Source organism: Perca fluviatilis, chromosome 21 (genome assembly GCF_010015445.1).
Source record: "Perca fluviatilis chromosome 21, GENO_Pfluv_1.0, whole genome shotgun sequence".
In the NCBI taxonomy this organism is placed as follows: Eukaryota; Metazoa; Chordata; class Actinopteri; order Perciformes; family Percidae; genus Perca; species Perca fluviatilis.
The window spans coordinates 17905764-17925595 of record NC_053132.1 but is presented as its reverse complement, the minus strand read 5'-3'; the positions used below and the strand labels follow the sequence as shown (position 1 = coordinate 17925595).

At 41.5% G+C, this 19832-nt stretch overlaps 1 protein-coding gene across 5 annotated transcripts in view; it reads left to right on the top strand.

Annotated features, from left to right (window-relative positions):
* The window catches only part of rab11fip3 (RAB11 family interacting protein 3 (class II)), a 30301-nt gene extending 10620 nt beyond the window's left edge, over positions 1 to 19681 (top strand). For 2 of the 5 annotated variants that reach the window (XM_039787690.1, XM_039787693.1), the window contains exons 3-14: positions 2543 to 2619; positions 5600 to 5772; positions 9063 to 9263; positions 11290 to 11427; positions 13133 to 13168; positions 13331 to 13424; positions 13774 to 14018; positions 14537 to 14618; positions 14743 to 14880; positions 15240 to 15395; positions 15524 to 15664; positions 15803 to 19681. In XM_039787690.1, coding sequence (XP_039643624.1) covers positions 2543 to 2619; positions 5600 to 5772; positions 9063 to 9263; positions 11290 to 11427; positions 13133 to 13168; positions 13331 to 13424; positions 13774 to 14018; positions 14537 to 14618; positions 14743 to 14880; positions 15240 to 15395; positions 15524 to 15664; positions 15803 to 15916 — 1595 coding nt within the window. In that variant the 3' untranslated portion in view covers positions 15917 to 19681. Of the gene's footprint in view, positions 1 to 2542; positions 2620 to 4325; positions 4466 to 5599; positions 5773 to 9062; positions 9264 to 11289; positions 11428 to 13132; positions 13169 to 13330; positions 13425 to 13773; positions 14019 to 14536; positions 14619 to 14742; positions 14881 to 15239; positions 15396 to 15523; positions 15665 to 15802 lie in introns of those variants that run through there. The other 3 variants (XM_039787694.1, XM_039787691.1, XM_039787692.1) reach the window with 3 other exon arrangements.
* Positions 19682 to 19832: the final 151 nt, after the last annotated feature.

Here is a 19832-nt window from a genome sequence, read left to right as displayed (position 1 = left end):
ATATAAAGAGAGTTTGATTCCTAATAATTCTATTATTTTCAATGATCGTAACAGTGAGTGAAGTATACATGATGGATTTAGACACCCCAAAGTGACATTATTAGAGTTTCAGTCATCTTTTTTTTTTTCACGCTGGTTGTATTGACACACTGCACAGGTTGTGATGACGTCACGGCAATAGTGCCTGCTTGCCTCAATCCACCCCGCCTATTGATTGGTAGCACTCTTTCCCAAGGCTTACTGGGTTGCACAGCTCGGGTTACTCTTGTCATTAATAAGGCATGCACTGGAAAGCATGAGATACACAGACACATGGGCTTATTGGCAGGGTTTTAGAGCAGGAGTGGCAGAGAGATGGGCTTTGAGCAGAGAGTCCTATTTACCTAAATTATTTACTGTCCTCTCTCTCTGCCCTGGCCTCTTTTCTTTTTACATTTGTCACTAGTTGCAAACCTGTGTTGTAAAGTGCGATTACACAGACATGCCTGTTTTGGAATATATTGAAACCCAAAACACAATCTGTGCTTTTTATATATCTATATTTTATATTACCTGAAATAATTGGCTGAACGTCTCTGTCGTGTATAAATTGTAGTCCTGTGTCATTTAAGTTGTTTTGGGTTGGTTTTTTTGTAGCTTGTTTGGCTAAACCACATATCGTGTAACCATGATGTCATTGGTCACGATCCAGCCATGGATCATTGTTCCATGTTCCCGTTACTCACTATCCTGTCTTTCCTGCCTCTCTTCTGTGTTTTTCTGTGTTATCGGCAAAGTGGAGAATGAATCGGATAGTTTTCCATTAGTGTGTGAAGATAAGACCTCAACTGTCACTTCCCAGGTCACTCACACACTGCTGAAAGAATTCCACTATGCTTGTACAGGCGGAGTGCAGTTTTTTTTAGACACTTAAAAAAAAAAAAAAAAAATGAAGTGTGTTTTCTCTACCACCGTTTCTCCACCTCCCCTGCTGTGTTCAGGAGGCATAACCTACTCTTCCAGCTCCCAGCCTGTCTAGTTTAAATTCTATTCATTCAATGCACCTCACCTTGTTTTTTTATTTCATTTCGGCACCACTTGTTACTGGCAAGGGTATCTTTTAATAAAGACAGGCCTGCAGGCTATGGAAATGCCTTGTCCCTTAGAGTGGCTATTGCATGTCTGGAACAACAAAAGTTGGTCTAGAAAATATCTGTGTGCTTTGATATTTTGACATTAGGCCAAGTAACTGCAGGTGTGTTGCTCAAGCAGAAGCAAGCTTCTGCTGCGCAGACTCATTTCACTTAAACAGCTTGCAATGTGTATGAGTCTCGAAGAGAAACTGGTTACATAAGACCAGGGGGCACAAAAACCTGGCAGCTTTTGAAAACACGGTTTGTGTTCTATTCTCTCAGTAGGGTGCTATTCACAGCTCTGTTTACTAGATACAGGAGCCACAGTGGCTCCATCTTGTTGCTCTTTCTCAGGTTACATTGCTTGTCTGCCGGTGCTCTCAACAGAGGCCTGGATTGACACATAATAATTGGATATGGCTTGCTACTTATCCTTATTTATTGTTTTATTTTGCCCATACATGTATTACAGGACATTATATAGCCCTTGAAATGCAAGTGTAAAAGTTAAGTTACATAATGTTTACGGTCACATCACGCTTAAATTGCTGACTGTAAATATGCCAGAGTAGGGCAGCTAGGACACACTCTGAAATGTGCTGATTGCATACTTATGCAACAACATTTGCTTCCCTTATCTAGATCATATTTGAAGTTTAAATTGAAGTAATCCAATTTACATTTGGATAAAATACTGTAGATACAATTGCCCTGTTTCATGGTAAAGAATGAGTTCATGTGAATTATTTAATGGATATATAAAATGTTCAGTGATAATGAAATGAGATCAAACAGTATATTAGTATTATACTTTATCAGGTAGTTCTGAGATGTTATTCACAGGCCTACAGAAGCAGACACAACAGTTTTCAGTAAGAGGAAGAGACTGGTATATCGAGTCGCCTTTGTCACATCGTGGATCTTCTTCACGAGTTTGGCAGACATTTAAATTAACATTTTATACTACTAACCGGAGGGTTGGGCATGAATAAGGCAATATCAAAGATTGCTGTCTCATTATCATTATCATATTTCAGAACAAATGCTTACAGGCTCCTGAATATGTAATTGTGTACTTGTTCACAATGTAAATACATATTTAATATTGAAAAATGCAATTTTGAATTGTCAAGCATGAAAATCTTGACTTTGGTATTTTATTTTTATTCAAATGGTTTATAAATGAGAAGAAAATTAATCACTGTAATGTGTTTTCAGTCTATTAGTACTCTCATGGTACATTCTATAAACCATTAACTTAAATCTATAACCTGCTGTGACACATTCTTTCTTCATAATGGCTGCTGTTTTGCAAACCGGCATTGGTACTATACACACCAGTCTTTTGTTTGCTGAGGCTCCTTTGCAGTTTGAATGTATGTGTTTATTCTGTGCACATTAAACCTGCCTTCTTCCTCTCTTATCTACAGGTCCAGAGCCACCGCTCTACAATGTAAACTACAGTCCAGGCGATGGAGCTGTGGGCTGTCCAGAGGAGTACGATGAGGTGAGGCACCGCACAAGAGGCTTAGCCTCTCTCTAGTTGTGTAGGTGTTCCATTGGTGCACAGAGCAGCACAGTGTGAAGGTTACAGGCTGAACTCCATGTGCACTCTCACTCTTCCCACTGTAATTCACTGAGTGGCTTGCAGAGCTATCATTACCACTCTGTGAATGTTCCACAGACTGAACACCCTGGTTTGGCTGACACTAAATATCATCTGGCTGGGTAGGCCTTTGAGTCGTCTTTGACAAATATTGAATTAGCTGGAATGTGCCTGAGTTTTTACATGTGTGTGTTTTTACAGTTGTGGTTAGCATATCTGGAATTCCTGTCTCCTCTTGTGCACCGAACTTGTATATTTAACCATCGTTGTTGCCGGCCTCCGCAAAATTGAAATGTTTCTGCTATTGTGTGCACTTCGAGCATTGCAGGACTCTGAACTGTTGTTTTAGTGGCTGTACATCTGTACAGCTCCCTCTTTTGGTTTGGTTTAGAAGTGCAGGCCCATGTGCCACAGTCAAGAGTGCGAATGGGTTCCCTCACTTCAATCCATTTTTAGGGCTTCGTGAGTTGATCATTTTATAATAAAAGCAGGCTTTTTCTGAAATACTTTGGTAGAACAAACATTGTGGATTTTTGTTGAGGCATATGTGATGTATTGTACAGTTTCGTTGGATTTAATGACTGCTCACAGTGAAGGCCTTGCTGAAAGTTGTTAGTCATCGAAAGTAGAGATCTTTCATATATTATAATGGAGTACCACCAAGTTGAGGGTGAAATTAAGATTATTGGAGTTACAGTAAAAGTTAAATGAATCCTATATTAAATTTCCCACAATAGTAAACTGAGAAATAGATCTTCCTCTCCTCCTGTGTTTTCTAGGTTAGTTTTGCACTTGAGGTCTAATTCTTAATATGTTTAGTTACATATGACCATTTGATAAGCTGCTAAACAGATTTTAGTTTTTTTATTGTATTTGCTGTTTACTGGAACCCAGAAGCAGAGTTTTGGGGAAGTTTGTGTTTATGTTTGAAGTAGACTCCACACCTGTGTCCATGGCCTTGTTTTTTCCTCTAGTTTCTGGCAGAAAAGGGTTCCTCTCTCTCAATGGCTGTGCTGTTCTCACCCTGTTTGCTTTCAAAACAGGCAAGGTGAGGCTGTTCAACTGAGGCCTGGCATCAGAGAAAAGCAACGCCCCATCCACCCCGTTTTTCCTTTACTAAATATTTTCTGCCGTTGCTAACTTTCACATTTCCATCCCACATTTTAATTCTTAAATAGAAACCATAGCACAGCAGTAATCGTCAACAGTCATACAGGTTATGCACTTACTCTGCCTTTCGTAGTGTTATAGCTTAACAGCATGTTAGTTGTATTATTGGCACGCAGTCAGACAGTTATGACTTTGGTTGTTGTGATGAATAGCCCTCATTTACTGTGCGCTCTGCAACATGAAGAACATGGCTTAATGATTTATACTGTCCCACTGTGTCAGGAAGTGAAGTTCCCAGGGGCCAAGAAAGATTAAACAGTTATTCAGCTGATCGGGTGGTGTTTTAAATCGGGCCTGACGCGTTGATTGAGCATTACAGCTGACTTCTGCTACTCTTTGGACTTTGTCTCTGTCTCCTCCCCTCTGACCACCCAGTGGAGCTGAACGAAGTGTTTCAGTGTTTCCCTTTTTTTTCTTTTCTCAAACGTACTCTCTCACTCTCTCTGAGAGTGAAGGTGAGGAAGCATTGGTAGTTGTTAGCTCTCATGGCAGGCCGGCTTTCCAGTCAGTGAGAATGGTTCTGGGCATGGTCGATAGCCCTCTGGGCCCTGCTTCTCCTGCCACTGCATTTATAATGGTATGTTCTGCTTTCCAACATGACTCACCTGTCTTTGCCTTCATTATTGCTTCACAGCTCTGATACCTCATAATGTGTCAGTTGCTAATAGCTTCAGATGTTCTTTTTTGGCATGTATCAGTGTATGGGCTTTGTGTTGAGCATTTGGTATTTGTTGCATGGAAAGCTTAAAGCTTTCTCATTTTGTTTGAACTTGTTGCTTAGAGGTGTTGATGCAGCAGGTTTAGCTTGGAGCAGCCATCTGAATAACAGCAGACTGTCTCTGAAGTCGGTATATGCTTCATGATGTGTTTGGTCGTTTGCATAATTGGCATCTGTTACTGGCTAGACCTTAAGATTCAAAATAGACTGGCTTTGAAATGGCTTTTTTAACTACACTGTTTGACCAACCTATGTGTTCTTTATGTTTTGCTTCACATAATTGCAAATAATCCTGATTTTTGAAATACACCTGATGCTATTTACTGTAAAATCCAGAACCAAAAGTAATGACAACGGCTGTTTATCATAATGATGGCAACCGCTTGCTGAGCACTACGTGTTTGTCCGTGCAGTTTTTTGCTGTACTGGAGCAAAGTTTTCCAGAGCTATGATGTTATTATTTTAATCAGAAAATACAGCATATACACTAGGGGTGGGGGAAAATATTGATACAGCATAGCATCACAATATGTTCCGTGGAAATACTGTATCAATACACAGACGCCAAGTATCGATCTTTTATTATATATGTGTTGGTCAGTTTGTCTGCTTGACAATCCCATTTTGCAGCAATAACATTGAAGTTTGTAGTTGAACAGAGTTTATCTTTTTTAGATAAAACAGATGTTGACAAAGTTCACTTTTGGTGACATAATATGAAATGGGGAAAATGTTGAAGTTGGAAAAAAGTTAATAAATTGCAGTATATCGCAGAATATTGCAATATGTTTAAAATCGCAATAATATAGTATTGACAGAAGTATCATGATGATATCGTATGGTGAGGCCTCGGGTGATTCCCACCCCTAATATACACTCTATTAATGTTCATGCCCTGTTGTTACCATGGTAAATTGTTCCGATCAGTAGGTTTGTCTGTTTACTGCCTGATGGGCATAAGGTAATGATTGTTTTCGGTTTCTGTTACTGCAGCAAAATGAGGTGACGGACAGTGCGTACCTGGGCTCAGAGAGCACTTACAGTGAGTGTGAGACCTTCACCGATGAGGACACAGGGGCCCTCGTACCCCCCGAGATGCATGAGGACGTGGAAACGGACAGCGGCATCGAGGCCACACTGCACGACCCTGAAGATGGCGGAAATAGGTCTGTATAAATTTCACCTTCAGCCATATACACAATGTCAATTTTGGCCAATACACTGATATTTCCTGGATATTTATTTAAGTCCTCTGCTGTATGCTGCAACCCTGAATGACTTCTGTGAAACATCATCAATTGTAATCCACTTTCCATGAGATCAACATCATAATTCTGTTCGTAATCGCTGCTGGCATCAAAGTGTACGTAAATGTGTGTCACATCTCCAGCTAAGGGTTAGCCCTGGAGTTGCCCTACACTAACCTTTCACACAGATCACATGGTTTGCAAGTCTTTCCCGCCCAACGCTGGATCACTTGGGTTCTATTTGGGTCACCAGACAGGCAGATTAAACACAGGCAATAGACAGCCACCACTTTATTGACCTTAAATTCCTCTAGATACACCAGTGGGTAGAGAGTCAGTCAAACATAAAGTATCTTACTCTTCTTCGGTGTTTGGTTTCCTCTGTTTTTTTTTTTCTTCTTCCAATTAAATACAGCTCCTCCTGTACACATACTTCATGTATTGTGACTGGCAGTTGGAGGCAACATTTAGTCAGACTGTTGATGTTTTCTGTATGTCTGAACAGGAAAGCTCAATTAGACATAACTAGAAATGTGGACAGAGTGAGCGCCCGAGACCTTGAGCACAGAAAAGCCCTTCCACCATTCTTTACCGAAGTCGGTTTGAGTGGATCGTCCTTTATATCGGAGACTGAAATCTGCTCATCCCCTCTGGATTCTCAGTTAATGGCTTAAACTTTTCATGATAACAGAGTGAGATATTTTGAAATGGTAACCTTTGCAAGAATTAGACAGTTTCTCATACTGACACACAGCTGTCAGTCTGTGTCACAAGTCCTTTTCAAATAGATTTGTCTAAATCAGAAAGACTTGGCATTATTATACCTTTATCACTGACTCTTTTGGTAAAAGTAACCTCCATTTAAATCTACCATAGAAGACAAAGTAGCAGCACAGTGAACTACATTTGATAAGCATGGTAGTGAGTCATCGTGGATCAAAAACACAGTGACAAACTGTCTCTGTGCTGCTATGATCCATTATTTGCATCAGACAAGTAGGACGAGTAGGAGATCTTTATCTTGATTTGAATTTGATTCATTCTCGCTTATTGGTAATTACAGGTAAGTTGCTGCATATGAGGTCTATATGTCTGTACACAAATGTTCTTGTTGATGTATTATTTGGGGCAAACACAAGGAAGGAAGTGCAGAGAAGTGAGGCCCTATCTGCTGACGCTGTGACCCGTTGGTCCGGCTGGATGACGGCTTTGAGTGGTCTGCCTGACAGGGATGTTTTTGGACTTCCCATTCCATGAGTGAGCCTTGAATTCCAGGAAGTGTTGAGTTAGCTCTTTTTTTTTTTTTTTTTTTTTTTTTTTTTTTGTGGCACGGGCAAATCTCAGTCCCTCTCCTCCACTTATTCATACCATCGCCCTGCTAAATCCACTGCTGACGGGAACCTAACACTGTGACCTTTTATATTCTCTTATTTCAGCCGTCTGTTTACCAAGGATTTTGAGACTCATCACCATCTCACCTCCCTGTTAAAGTAGATAAGCTTTTATGAAAAATATGGGCATGTTTCTCATGCCCAAACAACAAGTCACAGACAATTTGCAACTTAAAGTGATTCAACATTGACTGTGAGTAAATGCAACAAAAAGGTCCATAAGTAAACTGAGATTTTACCATGTGTTAGCCCAGCTAACTTTAGCCATATTCAGGGTAGGAGTATATGCACTGGACTGGGGATTAAGAATCTAACAGGATTAGCCTCCCCCACCCTCCTCTGTCCTACCCGTGTCCCCACACACATTTGGCACTTGGACGGTCAGCAGGACTGTCTGTTGGCTGTTGCTTAGCCTCAAATCTGATTAACCCACTCGCAGTCCACCCTTTGTGGTACAGCCTCAAGTCTTTCGGGTAGCACAGACGATGCAACATCAGTCATGTGGCACTGAGTTGCAGCTCTTTAGAACCACAGCCTTTGCCGTTTTCAAAAGCAGACCCTTTTGTTTCCTCCAAACTGGAGAGTCGTGGCTTTGTTTTAAATCGGTGTAACCTGTGAAACTTCAGAATTCCACTCTGGTTGTCCGGTGTTTTGACTCCAGTTGCTCCAAGGCTTTCACGCCAGGGCAGCGGAGGGCGTTTAAAGATGCGTTCTCTCTCTTCGCCGTCCCTCTGCGTGAGGGACCTCAATATGGGGCCAAGTAGTAAGAGCCTGAGTAAAGAAGGGTAAGTGACTCCAAAATTGGATCTGTTACTATTTAACCAGTGGAGCCCAATGTTTGCACAGGACATTTCTGCAGCTGAAACTGCATTGTTGTCTTGGTTAAAAGGGGCTGAAGCTGACAAATGCTTTTTTTGTATAACAGTATAGGATTTTAGGTTTTCACATTGAGAATTAAAGTGATGTTTTAGCTTTGAGTTGGCCAGATGAATGTCATTTGTCTTGTAAACAAGGAAAATGGGCTTTGTCATCGTGTGCTGAGGAGGCAAGATTTTCTGCTGATTTGGACATCCTCGTCCTGTGTGTGTGTGTGTGTGTGTGCTTAAGACATCTAACATATCCTGTTGAACAGGAAAGTGGCCAGCTTTCCTGTTAAATAAATATAAAAGACTTTATTTACTGGAACTTCACAATTCACAGCAAAGACTACCAGATCCACCAAGTAGAGTTTTGTTCAGTTGTGTAACAAAACCCGCCAATTATAAGAGTGACAGCCCTTTCGGTCAGCGCAGTTGAGAACAACTCTTCATCTTGACCCACATCAAACTACTCAAAGGTTCCTCTCACACGTCTCAAGTGTTCCTATTGTGGTTTTGTATTACCAGTGAGGCACAAGAGCCAAAGCAGACGTTTAGGATTAATCTGAATTAACAGATTACCTTTGAAGACAAGTGATCATCGAACTTGTCCAGATTGCCGCTCTTGCCGGGGGGGGGGAGATTAATTGTACTCGTTCTGGATTTACAGTAGGCTCTAGTCGTTTCTGGGTCCAACACACAACCATCTTATCCAGAAACTACTGCTCAAGTACTAAAGCAGGTCTATTCCCTTTGAATGAATTCAAAAAATTGGTTTGACTGAGATTGAGGTTTTGTAAATGGATGGTTATGTGGCTGTTTATACCCAGCCGGATGTCCCATGTTTATCCTGTCTAAACCTGACACATTTTCCTCTATTTATGGCTAGTTAGCTACGCTGTTGTTGTATACGCAGGTGAGCACACACACTAACAGTTCTCCATTCTTATGTGCCCCTCAGGTTCTCCCTGAACTCTGAGCTCCATAACCACTCTCTGGTGACGGTCATCGGTGGAGAGGAGGAGCACTTTGAGGACTTTGGGGAAAGCAACAGCTCTGAGTTGCTACTGGAGAGCAGCGTGGAGGGGACCGAGGGGGAGGGCCACTCCCCTCTGGTGCAGCCACCTGAGCAGATCAATGGCTCCTCACTGCTCTCTCCCAGGTATGAGCTTGTCTTCCCTACACGGCTAAACCACAGCTCCTCTGACAAAGAGGAGTTGGCGTTGAACTCTAATCTTGTATGAAGTCCTTTTGAAATGTAGACAGCCTGAAGATTATTTAACTGATGTGAATATTAATATCCTTTTCACCAGACATTCGTTTTATCAACCCTCCCTGATAAGAGGTGTGACATTGTATTGTCCAGGTTTAAATGCCCTTGTTTATGTTCTTCAGAGAAAATGTTTCTCTTTCAACAAAGACACTGAGGTCAAACGTTGATAAGAGCTATCTGGAGACGTCCTTCCCAACTCTTATCTGCCTCCTTTTCTGGCGAAGGGCAATGATAAATGACGTGTATACAAAGTTCATTCCATTTACTCTCACTGTTGCAAAAGCTATTGAAAATGTGGCTGTTGGGCTAAATCCTGTTCAAAAACTGTGCCTCCTTTCATTTGCCCTTGTTGTGTGATCCGGAGTAGTCTGGGTAAATATGTTTTAAACTACTGTAGCACTGTAAGTGTGGCACCTGTTGCCATGCTTTTTGGGACAGACGAGGGGGATGTTTTTCAGACACCTTAAGGAGTATCCAACAAGCTTTGCCTCTGGGCTACAGAAGTACAGATACAGTTAGCAGTGTGACTTGCCCAACAAGCATGAAAATGCAGCCACATTTCTACACATACACACTCCTCTCTATGGCACCAGTCATTTGTGTTAAAGCCCCTGTCGTAGCCTAGCCTGTTCCCAGTCATCTTTTTCCAACCCTCCTCTGTTTCATCAGAGACCAGAAGCCGGATAATGCGTAATTCCCACTTGGGTGATATTTCCTTAATTTGCTTTGCTTAACTAACTGCCTAGTTTTTGTAGCCCATTGACAATACTGAAATAAGCTGGTCTTACTGGATTGGCACCAAAAGCAATAATACAGATGCATCCTTACTGTTAATTTTTTAACATCTGTTTGGTATATTTTTTTGGATAAATCAAAGTAAATGTACGAAAGGATAAAACAAATATAGGGTTAATTATGCATCCTCAAGTGATAGTTGAGAACCATAAATAATAAATCTCAATCAGTGAATTACATACTGCATGTGAAGGATTACATGGCACACAAGTTGGTGGTGGTTAGGCAAAAAAAAAAAAACACAAATAAAATATAACTGCATCCCACAAACTTCACCCACTCAGTGTGAATGCGTCACTGTGTTTTGAGCCAATCATGCTCATTGTTGGCACATGTAGCAGTGCTGCCCACACACACACACACACACACGCGCGCGCGCACACACGCACGCACACACACACGCACACATACACATCTATCTACATATCACAGCGTTTTGACTACACATACACACTATTGGGTTGCTTCTGTTCTACAAAAACACATCGCTGTAAGATTATTTAACAAAGCCATCCTTCAGGGAGAAAAAGGTAAAACCGCGCATAGGACCATCAAGTGACCATCCCTCATAGTCTGCCACGCCATTTTTCTGCCTACATAAAGAGGAACCTGTGCCAGCGGGTTGCATAATTCAGAGCTGACTTGCTCCCTGAATGAACAATCAGCCGGCAGAGGTGATGTGAGGAGAAGATACAGACTCTAAATGAAATGGTCAAATGTGGGTTTCATTCATTTGCTTGAGAGCTCAAAGTTGTTTTGATGTTTTTGACTTAATTGTAACCATTCTGTAGTTTTTCTGAGCTCGCGGCAAAGATGCCAAAGTTGAAAGACAAGAATGTTTTGGCAGCAGGGGAAAGAAAATTTCATCCGCGCTGAAGAGAGATGAACACATTCTTTCTCAGAGAACGTTTTGTCTCCTTAACGCTACCCAGAACGCAAATCACAGCCACACTGCAGCCTGTTCCACATCTCCCTCCCACTTTACTCTTTCAAACTCTCCTTTGGATTTCACTAACACCTCCTGCACCCCCCAGAGCTGTTCCTGTCCCACCTCAGTGCACCCCTTCTTGTCCGTCTCTCACCACTTCTCCTCCTCTTCCTCCCTGTTTCCTCTTTCCAGTGCACCTGCTCCTCTCCCTGACTGCTTTCAGAGCTTCCTCAGGGAGGAGGCGCTGGACTTTTTCTGTAGTCAGTGTCACAAACAAATAAGTCGTCTCGAGGACCTCTCCACTCGTCTCAATTTCCTAGAGATGACTAGGTAACACGTCATTCACAAGCCACTCCATGTGAATGTGTTTGCAGTGCTGATTAGATGCAGTATCATGCATGTTCTCATTTTGTGTGTGTGTGTGTGTGTGTGTGTGTGTGTGTGTGTGTGTGTGTGTGTGTGTGTGTGTGTGTGTGTGTGTGTGTGTGTGTGTGTGTGTGTGTGTGTGTGTGTGTGTGTGTGTGTGTGTGTGTGTGTGTGTTTGTGTGTGTGTGTGTGTGTGTGTGTGTGTGTGTGTGTGTGTGTGTGTGTGTGTGTGTGTGTGTGTGTGTGTGTGTGTGTGTGTGTGTGAACTCTCTCTCACATTATGTTTTATTTTGTGAGTGTGTTTTAAACACATTTTACCTCATACTGTTCCCAATCTTTTTTCATCTGCACCCTCTTTTTGTGTGTGAGTTGCAGTGTGTTGATATTTAACGTTTAGTATTTATTGATGGTAAAACTCACTCAAGGCATTTCAGTGGCTTTGATGCAGTTCTTAGGTGTTGGTAGCCAGCGCCTTCCCATTGTTACCATCCGTACAAATTATGATTTGTCATAGTGAATATTTTGCTCATCTGAAAATAAGCTTAAAGGTCCCATATTGTATCATTTTATTATAAAGTGGGTCAAGGTGCTATAAACACTAAATACTTTAAGTATCAAAACACTCAATCCATGAAGAAATGCACACAGACCGTATTCAGAAACGGTGTCTTAAAACGAGTCTTCAGGACTTCTGTACGGTTGTGATGTCACAACTATACTATATATAGATAGAAAGTGCTGCTACAGTGCTGTTACAGTCATTCCCCCGGCTGCAGTGACAGTGCAGAGACGTAGATGCAGAAGATCCAGTAACGCTGACCAATCAGAGCAGACTGGGCTTTCGGGAGGGGGGCTTAAAGAGACAGGCGCTAAAACAGAACTTTCAGACAGAGGGTGAATACAGCTATATTCAGACAGTATGAGAAAAATGTGTTTTTAAAGCATGTAAGCATGTTCTAGTAGAAACACAAAATAAAAGTATGAACCTAAAAATGAACATGATATGGGACCTTTAATAAATTGATTGTAGAAATATGAAACAGGTGAGTGGTGTCTATTTCAGTATTTTCTGCTCTCCATGTCATTGTCCACATGCTTCTTTTTAAGTTGTTGCAGAATGACTGCTGCTAGTGAAATAAAATGTGTCAGAGCTTTCTTATATCGGAACCGACTTTCTGATCCAGGATTACTGACCAGTAGCTATATTACAGAAACTTGGTCATTCTGAAATCTTATTTGATGTATTAAGCAACTGAATATGCAATAGGGCACAATTCAGAACTTCAGAATTAACTTTAATTAGGAATTTAGAAACCTGAAAAAAACTCTTGTTTTAGGATTTAAGTTTCTGTAATGCTGTCACAGGTCAGAACTGATCCTAAATCAGCACTTGTTAGACACTGTTAATACATGCTGCTGTGTTTTATGTTAGATTGCTGTGATGTGTGAATATCTTGTAGCTTTAGTTTCAACAAAAATCCAGTGATTTTATCAGTAAAAAAACCACCTCAACATACCTTTTTTTTTTTTTTTTCTTCTGTGGGGCTCCTCTACTTGCAGAGAGCGGGACAGGGGTTAGATAGGACAAATACCAGGAGATGGTGTCTCTTTCCTTTTATCCTTTTTCTCTTCCTGACCATTTTTCCTGTTGTTCGGTCTTCCTATCCAGCGCTGGCAAGAGGCTCTCCAGCAAGAAAGTAGCAAGGTGAGCCAAAAGCTTGCTCTGATTTCAGCAGGCAAGGGTTCATATTTCTAGAATGATTGTAATAGATGGTTTTGTTTGGCATACAAAAACAGTAGTTTGTCAAATGTGAACTGGCTCTGGGGATTTACTTTTTTTATTTATTTTTTTTCTCTCCACGTGCAGACATCTCCTCCAGAACAGCTCGATGACTCTGGACACCATGAGCGACTTGACTCGGGACATCCTGGAGCTCGCTGACAACGACATCACAGACAAGGTGAGTGCTCGCCTGTGGAAGAAGTTAACTAATGCTCCTTTTCAGCAACACCTGCTTGTTCACATCCCTCTGCTTACGCACGACTCATACCTGTGAGCGGCCACAGTTTTCACCTGTTACAGCAGTTGGAAATAAAGAAGAAACATTTCATATTTAGTTAAACCGATGCATATGTGTATCTATCTATCTATCTATCTCTATCTATCTCTATCTATCTCTATATCTATCTATCTATCTCAATGCAGTGATTAATTTCAACACCCCTACCTGTTAATGCATTATAGTTGATTACTCTTACAGTACATTTACATCTGTGTGTCACTAACCTTAAAACATGCACATTCCCCAGGTGCTCCTCCTTGAGCGTCGAGTGGCGGAGCTGGAAAAGGAGTCTGAGTCATCGGGGGAGCAGCATACGCGGCTGCGCCAGGAGAACCTTCACCTGGTGCACCGGGCCAATGCCTTAGAGGAGCAGCTGAAGGAGCAGGAGGTCCACGCCGACGAGAAACTACAGCAGGAGACTCGTCGTCACAAGGAGGCCCTGATCAAGCTGGAGAGGGAGAGGGGGCTGGAGCTGGAAAACCTGCAGGCCAGGTGAGCAGATGGTTGTGTTTACAATATCTATGGTGGCTGCTTGAACAATCTATATATATTTATTTACTGTGCAACAGATGGATTTATCTTCTGTATAAGGTCTGCACACGCTACCTGGTTTGTTAACACAGTTGTATCCCTGTGTATGTTGTTTTGATGAGTTAAAAAAAGCCCATAAACGGCAAAAAATAAGATCTAATTGACGAACAAAAAAGTTTTTGATGATCATTTTAACTGGATATAGACAACAAAATCTGTCTGTGTTTGATATCCTGAGAAGATATTAGTTTGTAGTTTTTGGTGTGTTTGCTGTGTTAGATTTAACGGCATATTAAAAACACATTTGTTCATTGTGATGCCAGTGGTCCACATGTTGTTTGTTGGAGGGATCATGGCTCTACACTGCCACCCTCTGGCACTAATCTGCCACTGGATGTAAGGTATTTCCCTGTGGTATAGCGTTGTTACTTTGTGGCTGTACAGTAGGTTTCTGATGTGGATCTGTGTTTGCTTGTCAGGCTGCAGCAGCTGGACGAGGAGAACAGTGAGCTGAGGTCCTGTGTTCCTTGTCTTCGAGCAAACATTGAGAGACAAGAGGAGGTAAGAGAAGCAATATCTCATGTCCTGGTTTGTTTTGCCTTTCCTTGTTCAATTTCCCATCAGTCTTAACACTCCTCTTCATGCTCACCTTGTTTTTTTTGTTTTTTTCTTTTTCATTTTCCAGGAGAAGAGGAAGCTGCAGGATGAGACCGAAGCAATGTGCGACAGGCTGCAGGAAGAAACGGAGTCCCGCAGGAAGATGGCTGACAAGCTGAGCCATGAGCGCCACCAGAACCAGAAGGAGAAGGAGTGCACTCAGGAGGTGGGACTGGGTTCTCTATGTACAACATAAACGGTACTCTGCATACAAAATATTACAATACAGCGTATGGTTGGACAACCTCACTGTCATTTGTCAAATGTTCCTGTCTTTAAGTTTATCGGTGTTTTAAGCCCCCATCGTCTTCTTCCAGGCAACGCTGCCTGGAAGGCACTAAGATTAGGCAATGGTTAGGGTTAAGGTTAGGTGCCTTGAAGTCAACGGTCACAGCGCTGCCTGGAAGGAGACGTTGGGGGCTTAAAACACCATCAAGCCTAGATGAATCGAGCGTTTTAGCCCTAATTTGATAAGATTCCTAAGAGCTTTACTAACTGGTGGCTCTTGATTCGTTTGTACCTCAGCTCATTGAGGACTTGCGTAAACAGCTCGAGCACCTACAGCTCTACAAGCTGGAGGCTGAAGCAAAGAGAGGGCGCACGCCGGGCGCGGGGCTGCAGGAATATCAGACCCGCACACGCGAAGCCGAGCTGGAGCAAGAGATCAAACGCCTCAAACAGGTAGCACGCACATTCTGAGTGTCCTTTACTTCCTGCCGTGTCTTCTCATTCTATCACTCTATATATATAATTCAGGATCCGGCCTGTACTGTTTTTATGATGTGTTCCATCCGACTCAACCTCTCCAGGACAACCGCAGCCTGAAGGAGCAGAACGACGAGTTAAACGGCCAGATTATCAACCTGAGCATCCAGGGAGCCAAGAACTTGATGTCGGCCTCCTTCTCCGACTCCCTGGCAGCTGAGATCAACAACGTGTCTCGTGTAGAGGTAGGTCTCAGAAAACGGGAAACGACGCGGAAAACGGTCCTTGTCGATTCACCTTTTTTTGTATTAGAATTTTTGCTCAAAAGTGTTATTCCGTGTTATCACTTTTATCTCCACTGTCTTCTGTTCCTCTGTTTCTAGTTGATGGAGGCTGTCCACAAACAGGAGGAGATCAACTACAGACTCCAGGACTACATTGACAAGATCATTGTGGCCATCATGGAGTGCAACCCCTCCATCCTTGAGGTCAAATAGACTCCGTGCAGCCAGATGGCCGTGCACAGTGACTCCTCAGGCTGTTAGAAATACTGGAGACTTGGCTAAAAGAAAACTACCGAGAGGATGTAAAAAATATTTGGACATCACTTTGGTAGGAAAACACCACGCGCTCAACTCATCCAACTCCTCACCCCCCCCAAAAAGAGAAGGATTTAAGATTTCTAAGAAGTCAATTGCTGTCAGTGGGGGGGGAAAAAAGCAAATTTCAGTTAATATCCCTGGAGTCTGTACTTCTTTGTGAGTGTATGTGTTAACTCTCCTGAATACACTTGGGTTCCTGTGACCTCCATGTATTTGGCTAGAGGGACCCGAGTCTCCCCTTGTTGAATGAGTGAATGTTTAAATGTGTACAAGAGGTCAGCACCACAAAGGGTTAGAAAATCGTCCTGTCCCTTTCCCTCAAAAACAGTGTCAATGTAAGCTAAAAAAAAAAACTAAACCAGACAATTCTACAGTACCGAAAGGCCTTAAATGAAAGGTGATCAAAGTATTTATTAATTATGCATGCCATACATGCCTCCATTCAGTCTGTGACGTGTTACCTGGGACGACGGCGGTGGTGGTATGGGGGTTGTGATCTCCTGAACCACGCTGAATCGTGTTTTATTCACAAGTGAGAAAGCCGTATGAAGCACTGGGCAGGAGATTGGGGCAGCAGTTTTCACTTTTTTCAATTTGTCTTTAATGTGTTTAAAGCTTGCAGTGCCGCCTACCCGTCACTATAACCGTGTGTTCTGTCCTCTAACAAAGTTCACCTGTCTTTCCAGTGAACCCAAGTGAGGGACGTTTCTAGGGGAAGAGGATGAGAAACGCCTGGAGGGGGATTTTTGTGTGTGTGCGTGTGTTTTTTCTTTCTTTTTTTTTTTTTGCGCGGTGTTACTTTAAGGTTTTGAAAAACTTGGTCCCAAATTAAGGAGCTGTGTGGTTTATAAATTGCTTCATCTCCTTTTTTCGTTTTACAATGAAACAGGGTCCAGGAGCTCAGGTGGGCTGGAAACCTCAAGTAGAAGAAAAATGCTACATTTCCCATCACTCCCTGGCACAAATCTTAAATAACCCAAACATATCTCACTAAGTGCAGACTGAGTACTGGAACTGACTAAATGCATCCTGCTCATACTGACACGCTCACTCTGTAAACTCTCCAGGCACTTGAACTAAGCATGAAGGGAAACTGATGAGTGATTCTGGGAATTTTTTTTAGTACAGCCCACCTGACCCCAGTGTTCTCTTGCTGAGTGAAAGTAATGAGGAGCAAGCTTATCCAGGTAACCGACCTTTTTCTTTTTTTTTTTTTTTTTTTTTTTTTTACTTTTCTAGCTGCACAGGTGATTTATTTTCGGTAAAAATGTTATTGAGACAGAAAAATGCTGATATTTGAGTTGTACGTGAATAATCAAATGGTTGTACTTTGCACTAAGTTTTGTTTTGATTTCATTATTGTTTTTTTGTTGTTGTTTTTTTATATAGAAAAAACATGTATTGTGAAGGGATCAAATCATAAGATAGTTTAAAGCCTGTATGATAGTGTGGGCTGCAGACATCCCACTCACTAATGTCATATATATCAATTGGAAATATTTAAGAATACTACAAACTACATTTTGCAGCCATGTCTTAAGATGAGGGTTTTTTTCAGCCATCAGGAGTTTAGATGATCTTTTTTTGCCTGCTATTGGCCAGTTTAATGTTTTTTTCAGACCAGATATATAATACTGAAGAGACGTGGCAGACTTTGGTAGCAATAATGCTTGGCAAGAAAGTGGAATGGTGGAGGGCAGACAAAACAAACCTGCTCTTTATTTCCTCTGCTGAAGCAACATCTGCTTTTTCGAAGATGTACGGAGTGCTTTTGGACTGATGCCGGGCTTATCGGTACAACGCAGCCATTACTTTTGGACTGAAACTGGACATAAAAAAAACCTACCGGACCTCTTGATGGATTTCTAGTCGAATGTTAGTTGGGTATTTTTTTTTTTTTTTTTTGTCCAAACAGCATGGCATCCTGCACCAGTATGCTAAGAAGAATTCCTATTTTTCACCCTGTTCACCTTTTATGTCATTGCTCTTCTTCACCTGCCACTGGTAGGTAGGTAATGGGAAAAAAAATGGCCTTGGATGTAAATGACTTGTACATGTAAAGTTTTTTCTACACTCATTCTAGATTCTAGGTATTTTTATAGTCGGAAGAAAAAGAACATTTCTTCTTCTTGTCTTATGCTGAGAGACAGCTGCCTGTATTCTTCTCTAGCATGTAGCGTGTACAGTATCTATTGGTATTTCGTTTTCTTTCTTTTCCTCGTTTGAAATCACATGCCGATATTTATTCATCATTTTGACACAAACGACAACTCACACTCTGTGACGTGTTCTGCTGAATATATCTTTGTACATTTTTGAATTCACAAAGGGGGAGATTAATTCACAGCGAATGAATCTGTGAGGAGACTTAATTGAATTTGGAGAAATGTTTAAAGCATTGTCTTTTGGGTGACTCGCCATCGTGTGCAAAAAGCTTGAATGTGACCTGCTCGGGTGGTCGTTTTGTTGAGGTCGTGGCACTCTTCCATAATGCTGACGTTGCTGTGACCTCCTCAGGGTTGTGATTTTTAGACAAATGGCAGTTTCTACTGTTGTCTTCCCAGATGGAGTCAGGTCCTGCATGGAAACGCCAATTTGTATCGTTTATCTCTGATTCAGTCGTGTGACCTATGTTTTGACTGACAAATCATATGCTATAATTTCCATTAGTGGAGTTGTGAGACCTCGAAATGTCAACACCTAAAACCTCATAGCAAGGCTTTGCCGAGTTCAGCTTCCTGCCTTTTAGTGTGACAGGAGGTTTGCCACAACAGATTTAATAATTATTCTTTATGGTAATGAATCCTTTTTTGCATTACAAACAGGAAATGGGATGACACTTGAACACAGCAGGCTATACTACACTTAATTCTCTCCGTGCTTCATATTTACGTGTCTGCGTTTCACAGATTTGGGACCGGCAACAGAAATACTAGACAGTGAGACGACAGAGCTGATATAACATTCCCTTTTTAGCAGAGCTGCACTTTAACCACCAAGTTTCTCCATTTTAACTCTTGCTCTCAAAATGACCAAAGACAGATGTTACAACTTAAACTGATTATTTTATGCATCGGGGTCTGTTATCTTTTGGTAACTGTTCTGATAAATCGACAGACTCTTGAGTTTGCCCTGAAAGAAAACCTAACCCGGCCTGCTAGTCTAAACACTGTGCCTCTGTGTCTCAAACTTTGCCTCGAAACGAACCTGATGATGAGCCCTGGGGGAAGCACTGACCACGTTACTGTCAGTTTGTTAAATCATAATGATGAAAACCTAAACTGTAAATATGAATTGTCGTTATTTTTTTTTGGGAACTTTTTCTCTCTCACGCTCACTTCCAGTGTCCAAAGAAAGTTTGCTCAAGGCACAAACATCACTACTGGAGTAGTGCATGGCTTGCCATTATGTGACATGGGAAGATAAAAAGAGAAATATTGTAGAAAAGAGAAATTGTAAAAGTTAAATTTATTCCTATTTTCAAAGATAAATGTATAAATTATAACAGTATGGGTTACAGCTGTATATTATTTTTGAAGATCCCCAAATGATCTAATCCTAATTGTTACTGGGGAAATATAATTTCTGTCATTGTAAAAAGAGAACAATTTAAAGGTAAGCAGTGAAAGTAAGATTAGAAAATAAATGGAATAAAATGGCTCTGTGTTTGGTTGCCTCATTTGTCCTACATGTTGCATGTTTTTACATTGTACTGTGTCTGCATGTAGAATATAGGCTTGTTTTGACCATACATGCTGTTAACATGAGCCCCAGGTGTTAATGCATGTCACCAGTTCAGATGGTAAGTCAC